The sequence below is a fragment of the Parus major genome, chromosome 23, assembly GCF_001522545.3.
Source record: "Parus major isolate Abel chromosome 23, Parus_major1.1, whole genome shotgun sequence".
NCBI lineage: Eukaryota > Metazoa > Chordata > Aves > Passeriformes > Paridae > Parus > Parus major.
Window position 1 is genome coordinate 6308867 of NC_031791.1, and position 8385 is coordinate 6317251.

General features: G+C 55.1%; 1 protein-coding gene across 4 annotated transcripts in view; it reads right to left on the reverse strand.

Annotated features, from left to right (window-relative positions):
* Positions 1 to 749: 749 nt before the first annotated feature.
* Positions 750 to 8385, reverse strand: part of PTPRU (protein tyrosine phosphatase receptor type U) — a 53073-nt gene continuing 45437 nt past the window's right edge. For all 4 annotated transcript variants that reach the window (XM_015649294.1, XM_033519502.1, XM_033519501.1 and 1 more), the window contains 4 exons: positions 8165 to 8290; positions 5835 to 5992; positions 4632 to 4767; positions 750 to 3313 (listed from right to left, as the gene is read on the reverse strand). In XM_015649294.1, coding sequence (XP_015504780.1) covers positions 3251 to 3313; positions 4632 to 4767; positions 5835 to 5992; positions 8165 to 8290 — 483 coding nt within the window. In that variant the 3' untranslated portion in view covers positions 750 to 3250. The remainder of the gene's footprint in view (positions 3314 to 4631; positions 4768 to 5834; positions 5993 to 8164; positions 8291 to 8385) is intronic.

Consider the following 8385-nt stretch of genomic DNA (forward strand, 5'->3'; position numbering starts at 1 on the left):
GGGACAGCCCTGCCAGGCCTGACCCCACACACCCAGAGCCCTTCCCAAGGGCAGGACTCCGTTTTAATTTGCGTGATCCCCTTTTTATTATTTATCAGTAAAGTGTAATTACTGCTTCCTTCGTGAGCCTTAATTAAAGATGAAAAACAATCCTGACAAGTCAATTAGATTTTTTTTCCTGGGTCTCCATTAAATTAAGACTCAAGTGTTACTGGAAGTGCTTCATATCACAACACATTTAACTGAAGGCTGCTTCGTAATAAAGAAATCACCAAAGACAATTCAGCAACTTTTCCTGAAGCTCTTACAACAGGATTTCATTCTCCAGCTGGGAAATGCCCTGGGGCTCTTTTTCCTCCACACCACTCTTCCAGCAGCAGGGAAGCTCCATCAGGAGCCGTGGGCAGCCGGGGTGGCCAGTCTGAGATCAGGGACAGCAAAGCTCTGGAAGCACAAGGCAACCTCATCTCCTGTGCCGTGAACCTGGCCCTGCCAATCTCCTCCCCAAAACAGCCTTGAAAAGGCAGGGCTGAGAGAGGAGCCTTTTCTGCACCTGGCCCTGCCAATCTCCTCCCAAAAACAGCCTTGAAAAGGCAGGGCTGAGAGAGGAGCCTTTTCTGCACCTGGACCTGCCAATCTCCTCCCAAAAACAGCCTTGAAAAGGCAGGGCTGAGAGAGGAGCCTTTTCTGCACCTCGGGGCTCCCCACATCACAGCTCCCAGCTCACAGCCAGAAAGAACTCCAGAGGCCACCACAAATTTGGAACATTTATTTATGCAACTGATTTTCTTAAAAGGAAAGAAAGCCAAAAATAATAGAATAACAAAATAATAAAAACCAGTTAACAACAGCTGGATGTGCGTGGTACAGTCCACAGCAGACACGTCCCTCCCTCATCCTCCTCCACGCTGGAGCTGCCTCGTGCTCCCAAGTCCCACCAGCTCTGGGATGCTGCCAGCTTTCAGGATCACTTTCACTGCATATAGACAAAATTGTTCCAATTTGGTGTTTTCCTTGGGTTTCAATTTTTTTTTCCTTTTTTTGTTGTTTTGTTTTTATTTAACAAAAAAAAAGCACCACTCCAATCTGTAATACCAATAAACATTATCCATCTTAAGAACGGTATTTATATTTTTATATATAGATTTCTATATATATATTTCTATGTACAGGATGTCCTTGCCTCGTGTCAGAGGAGCATCTCAGCAGGAGCTGGGTTGGGTTTTTTAGCACTTGGATTTCAAAACCTGCCCTGCACCAGAGATGCCCTAAAAACCCAGAGACACCCAGCAAGGAGGTATCAAAATAAAATAAAAAGGAAAAAATCTTGATTTCAAAACATATATACAGCTGCTCCAGTTGTCTCTGTAGGACCAACAGGTTCCAACTCCTCCTCTTTCTCTTTCTGGCAATTCTTTACCTGGAGAGCCCCGTGGACACTCCCTGCCTCGGGACCACGGGGACAATGTGGGTGCCAGCATCCCTCCAGCTCCAGGGGCTGGACAGCTCCCAAACCATCCATTCCAGGGATTTCAGAGGCTCAGCCCAGCCCTTCTCACACAAAACCAAACAATTTCTGCATGCAGCACCTTCCCTGGGACAGCACAGACAGCTCTGTGGAGAGCTGGGGACTGGGAAAAGGACATTATCCCAGTGGGGGGACTGGTGCAGCCGGATCGTCTGGGGGTCAAAAACACCTGGTGGTGACAAGACAGGATGGGCACACAGCAGGTGAGACAGCAGGGATGGAGAGAAGGAAGGAATGAGGTCGTATAGCCCTTGGAATAAGTTATTGTCAGGCTGTGAATTCCTCAGGGAGGAGGAGGGAGAGCCAAGGGTCTGGGCTGGTGCTGAAATCCCCATCCCCAGAGGGGAGACACGGGAGGCTCTTCCTGCTCTCCCTCACCCTTGGAGAAGATGGATGGAAACATCTGGGTTTGGCTCCAGCACAGCCATTTCAGCTGTGCAGCCTTCACGATTCCCTGGGCAAAGGGATCTCCAGCCCTGGGGGGAGTGGGGCTGGAGGATGGTGGAGGACAGGGCTGCCCCCAGGAAACCTCCAGCACCTGGAGTTTCTCATCTGCTCTGCTCCATCCCTCCCAAAAGTGATGGTGAAGGGTTCTGCCTGGCCCCCAGGAAAGAGCCAGCCTCCCTCAGCTCCCAGACCTGGCTCTCTCTGGCTGCACCTTCCCAAGGCTGTTTACTTCATTACAACCAGGCTGAGAGCAGAGTCCCTGTAATTACCTCAACATCAGATGGGAAAAGTGTCATTTCACACCCACCTGCAGCAGGATGGAGCTAAAAACCATCAGGTACCTCCAGCCACCAGCCCTGGTGGCACAGGGGCGTGGGCACCTTCCCCTGCGCAGCCCCAGAGCCACAGCCACACCTTGGGCACAGCTCAGCCCAAGCCAACACCCCCCAAAATCCATCCTCCCACCTCACCAGGCCCAGCAAAAGCCAAGAGCATCAACAGAAAACTGCCCAGGAAGTATTTGGGATGGAGCCAGATTTTGAGGATTTTGAGGACACACACAAGGAAAGGGTTAAAAACAGAGCCATGGGCCTGTGGGACATCAGAGCAGTTCAGTGCTACAGGTCGAGAGGAAGGTGTGGAGATGCTGGGGAACCATCATCCCCTCAGAAGCTCTGTGGAAGCACCAGGAGGGTCCAGGTCAGTGCCCCCAGCCCTCACCCCTGGATACACAGGCTCAGAACTCCCAGAACTACAACAGGATCCACCTCATGGGGCCAACAGGCAGAAACTCCACAGCTCCTGGGGGTCTTTGCTCCGCCTCAGAGCGAATCCCACCGAGGGAACACCTCTGGCAGCCTCCAGGCTCCTCAAGGAGCAGCTTCAATTCCACAGAAAAAGAAAAACATCTCCCAGTATCCATCTTCCCTGCTGGGAAACAGCCCCAGCTCCTTCTGGCCTGGTGTTCTTCCCTCCCTGGGCTCCTCTCCAGCAGCTGCAGGGACCCTGCAGGGCCTCATCCCACACACACCAAGCCCAGGCTGCCATTCCAGGGAACGGGATGAGCTCTGGGATCCTCCCAGGGCAGGGAGGAAAGGAGAGAGGAGGGTGACGATGGAGAGCGGCCAACACATCTCCACGTCCTTTCGCTGTCCGGATCCCAAGAGTTTCCTGGTGGCTCCTTGGCTGTTTCCCTCCCCACCCCAAGCAGGGACACGGTGTCCAGCTGGGCACAGCGCCTGCCCAAGCCCTTGCTGCCCCTCTGGTGGCCAGGTGCTATCTGCTCTCCAGGGACTCCAGGTATTCCAGGGCTATGTCGTAGCAGAAATGGTACTGCTCCTGTTCGGAGAGACGAGAGGAGAGGAGAGAGGGGTTACAACCCTGAGGGAGCCGTTTCCCAAAGTTATCCCTAGCTGAGGGAAAACATCTCACAGCCCCAAGGCTCCTGTCAGGCTGCTGGGGCCCCGTGACAGCTCTGGGAGTGACAGCAGCAGGGAGAGAGAACCTGGCCACAGGATGGGATTGGAGCCTGAGCACCGGCACAGAAATCCTGTTATCCCACACGGGATCCCAGGTGGGAACAGGCAGAGGGGGAGGAGGACTTCAAAGTGAGGAGGCTGCAGCAGCCCAGATTAAAAGCACATAATGCTTTTTGGATTAAGGAAAAGGATTGTTTCCATTTATCATCATATAAAAATAACCCCTGGGGCAAACAGAGGGGGAAGAGGCGCAGGCAGTGGGAAGTGCTCTCTGCTGGGCTGAGCTCCTTACACCAGGCATGGATTTGGCCTCCTGGTGACTCTGGGAGATTGAGATTCCCAGAACAGCCAGTTCAGGTTCATTTGAGGCGGGAGGAGGCTCATGTCCTGATGGGAAATGTTGCCTTTTTATAATACCCTTGCAATTCAGACCAACGTGCCTGGTGGCTTCATGCTTGTCACATCATCTTTCCATTATCTGCATGCCTCCCCCTGCTCCCCTCTCCCCTCCCTCACCTTCTCCTCCGCTTTTAATTCCTAATGCAAATCACATCCCCTCCTCAAAACCATTTCACTTTGCAGCTCAGGGGTTTTATAATGCAAACAGGGTAAACATTTCCAGCTGACTTGCTTTAAAAACACCGTGAGGCACCTGGATGCCTCCAGCACAGGGAGGGACAGGCGCCCACCCCCTCCCCTGTTCCATCATGGGGGGCCTGAATTGGGGCAGGGCCTTTTTGCCCTGACCTGCTGCCAGCTCCAGCCTCCTCGGGACACATCACCCCACTGCTGCTCCCACCCATTCACTTCATTCCCTTTTATATCCCAACAGGAATCATTTCTCTGACTCCACACCAGCACCCACGGCTCCCAGCACCACAGACCTTCCAAAGAACCCCAGTTGCATCCCAGGGTTAATGTGACTGTGCCTTACGGCTCCTGGGGAGGATTTCCAGCAATCCCAGCACTGACCCCGAGCCCGTGCAGGCACGGCTGGGTGAAGACAGAGCTCAGGCTGCTTTGAGGAGCTGCCTCACTGCCCAGCCCAGCGCTGGTGTGAGGATGCCCAAGATGCTGATCAGGATTTGGGGTGGGAAAGGCAGAGTTTTGGGAGGTGAGCATCCCCAGCACCTGCCAGGACCTGCAGCCAGGGGGGACAGGGAGGGTCTGGCGCTCACCAAGGTCTCCACCATGTTTGGTTTGTAGTTGCGGAGGGTCTTGGCAGCGAAGAACACATCGGCCATGTTGTGACACTTGATCATCTCCAGGATCATGGTGGAGGCACAGAAGGTGCCACTCCGGCCACCTCCATTCCTGGTGGGACAAACACACAGCAGGGCTGAGCAGGTGGCATCAGAGCACCTTCCTGTGACCTCCAGGTCTCTCCATCCAACCCTGCATCCCAGGGGATGTCCCAGAGCAAGGGCCTGTACCTGAACCTGCCCCGTGGGGTGGCAGGACAATGATCCCGCCCTCCAACCCTCCCAAGAGCACAAAAACCTTTCTGGATCACCAAGGCTGGATCTTGATCTCATTTGGGCTCAGTTCCCAGCCCTGCCATGGATCAACTCCTTGTGACCTGGGGGAAGCTGCTGTGTCCCTCCTGCCCCGTGCAGGGTGACCCTGGGCTGGTGACCTGGTGCTGCTGCCTGGAGGAACCGCCCCACATCCCACTGGTTCCACTGGGAACCTCCCCAAATCCTGGGCTGAGCCCCTGTTCCCACACCACCACACCTGCAGCCTGACAGCAATGGGAACAGGGCAGAGACAGAGAGAGCACGATGCCAGAGCTTTGTAAAGCATCTTCTCAAATTATCCTTCAGCTAACAAAGATGGACAAGGCTGTAATTAGTTTTTGATTAAAGGCTTGCCTGCTGTCTCTCCCCATCTGTGAACGTGTTGGGTCCCATCCGAGGGGAGCACACACAGTGAGCCTGTCCCACTGGGAGGACAGGGCTGGAAACCATCTCTGGGCTGGACAGGGCTCACAGCACCCTGGGCTGTCCCTCCCAGTGGAACAAGATAAGCTTTAAGGTCCCTTCCCAGCCAAATCACTCTGATTCTCTGTTTCCCCCTCCAAAATGGGCAGCAAGCGGTGGGGGTGGCACAGCTCCTGCCTGTCCCCACGCGGGATGTGGGGACAGGGCTGGGACCTCTGCCAAGGCTGGGGACCAGCACAAAGGGCAGGCTGGTGTCCCCCTGCTGAGCATCCATCTCAGGAGGGGACCAGAGTGCCCAGCCAAAACTCATCTTGTGGCAGAGGCAGCCCCATCTGGGACACAGTTAGGGTTAGGGCTTTGTGGAGGATCTCCAGGCACAGCTGTGGACTCTGGAGGCTTCTCTCCCCCAGCACAGCCTGCTCCTCCCCAGCTGACACTCACAAGCAGTGCACCACAGTCCTGCCATCACCACTTTCCTTCTGCCACCTCTCCACCTGGGCCAGGAGGTGCAGGAAGGACTTCTTGGAGTCGGGGGTGTCTCGATAGGCTGACCAGCGCAGGTACTGGAAGTGCCGGACCATCAGGTGCCCCTCCTGCAACTGGAAAAGCAAAACTCCTCAGCTGGAACCCACGGCCTGCCCTCAGCTGCCTCCACTGGAGGTTTGACAGGGGCAAGGAGGGGTTTGTTGTGCATGGACAGTAGAGGTGGAGAGGAAAATCCTTTCCTGCTGCTGTAACACGGATGGTCCAGCCCCAGCCTCCAGCTCACACTCGTTCCACCACCCCATCCCACCCAGGAGAACTCACTGACTTGCTTTCTCCAACCCCACAGACCTTAGGCACTCTGTGTACCCCCCAAAACCTGTTCCCAGGCCCCTGAGCCTCCCCAGGGCTCCTCTCTGCATGCCACAGATCCACAGGACATGGTTCTGCCGTGCTCAGTGTGAGGCTGCTGAGAGGAGGAGGAGGAGGAGGCGAGAGTTTAATCCCTGGTAATCTGGTTAGTTTGGAAAGCTAATCTGGTTAGCTGGATCCAGGAGGAGGATTACATCCCCAGAGCTCAGCAAGCTTCAGCTGGGCAGATGTGGGGCTCCTGCTCAGGAGCACTCGGGGATCCCAGGGATGGGACCACGCCTGGGGCTCGCAGCTCGTGGGGGAGAAAGGGGGGACACTCAGCTGTGGAGGGCTCTGCTCACCCAGCTCCAGGCGCCTGCTGAGTGGGATGAGACCAGACCTTCCCCACCCAGCAGGACCAGGTGATCCTGTGGGGGAATTGGGAGCTCCTGGGGACTGGGAGTTGGGGGCATTTGGTGCCCACTCCAAGCTGCACATTTTAAACAGGGGCTTTTCTGAACCTTTTTGGGAGCTTGGATGTGAGCTGGTGATGTGTCTGTGGTGGGCTGAGCACCCCAGGCTCCAGTTTCTGTTTCCAGCTAGAAGCCAGGAAGGCAGAGGAGGAAGAGGAAACAAATAAATGAAGTTAAACCAGAAGAAAACTCCTCTGCCAGCCTGGGAAGGAAAGTTTTGGGAGCTGCTTTGAAGTGAGGTGAAAGCTCTGGAGCACTTGTGGCAGCCCCAAAGCCCATCTCCATTCCAGCAAGGCTTGGCACAAAGTGGCTCCATGAATTTCCCAGCCCTACTCCAGCAATCTGCTCCCTGGAGGAATCTCCTCGTCAATCCACAGATTTCCATCACGCTGCATTTTAATTTAGCCCAGAGTATATTCTACCACCTGAGAGCTGAGCATATTTGGTGTAGGATTTTGTGCTGACACCCAGGAAATGCCAGATGCTCCCTCAGGGAGCGTGAACCAAAACCCTCTTTGTGTTAAGAGTTCAGATAATCAGGATTTATCTCCTCTGGCCCCGGGCACCCTGCTAAAGCACCTTCTCAACCAAGCCACAGTTCCCTTCCAAGCTCCCTAATTCCCATCTGCCCAGTGACCTTCACTGGGGCACTGGCCTCAGCCTCTTGGCAGCCACCAGGAGTTCAGAGACCTCAGGGATGTCACCTCCTCCCAGCTGCCATTTGTGGGTAAATCAGCTTCTTCTCTCCCTGTCCAGCTCTGCATCACCACATCCCTGCCCTGCTGCCCTGCATTTCTCCTCTTTCTAGGCAAGTCTAACCAGCCACTAAACACTGACAAAGGGTAAAAATCTGTGTGGATCTTCTCATCCTGCAGGGAAAGGGCTCTGCTGGTGCCAGGGGAGCTGCTGTGTCCCCGTGGGGAGTGTCCATCCTGTGCCGTGTGTGGCAGGGCAGAGAGGGATCTTCAGGCAGAGGAAAAATCTTCCTGCAGGTTTCTAACACCTCTCAAGGAGCTGGCAGCTCCAGACAGGTTGGATGGAGCAATGGCAATTCTACAAGTTCCTCTCTGGCAGGAGGAGAGCTGGGGCTGCTCTGCAGACCCCAGCAGTCAGGAAGGACCTTACTGCTCTCAACAGCTCCCCGAAATGTTGAAGCCAGGTGGGGTCTGTCGCTTCTGCCAGGTAACAAGTGAGTAAAAAAGAGGAAACAGCTGCATCATGGCAAGTTCAGAAAGGGTATTAGGGGAAAATTCCTCCACCACAAGAGCTGTCAAGTCCTGGCACAGGGTGCCCAGAGCAGCTGTGGCTGCCCCTGGATCCCTGGAACTGTCCAAGGCCTGGACTGGGCTTGGAGCAACCTGGGATATGAAAGGTGTCCCTGTCCAGGGTAGGAACAAGGTGGTTTTGAAGTTCCCCTCCAACCCAAACAGTGCTGGGATTCTGTGGTGTGTACAAGCAGCTCACCCGTGTGATGTTCTGGACTCGGAAGAGCCGGGAAATGACGTCCTCATCCGCCACTCCAGAGATGTATTCCACCTCCATGGGGCCGTAGTGCTGCAGCCCCGGCTCGGGCCAGTACTGCAGGCAGGGCTGTGGGGAGAGGCTCACTGGGAATGCAGGCTGGGACACAGGGAAGGGCTCCAGGGAACGCCTGGGCAAGGAGCAGCTGGGGCTGGAGCCGGGGG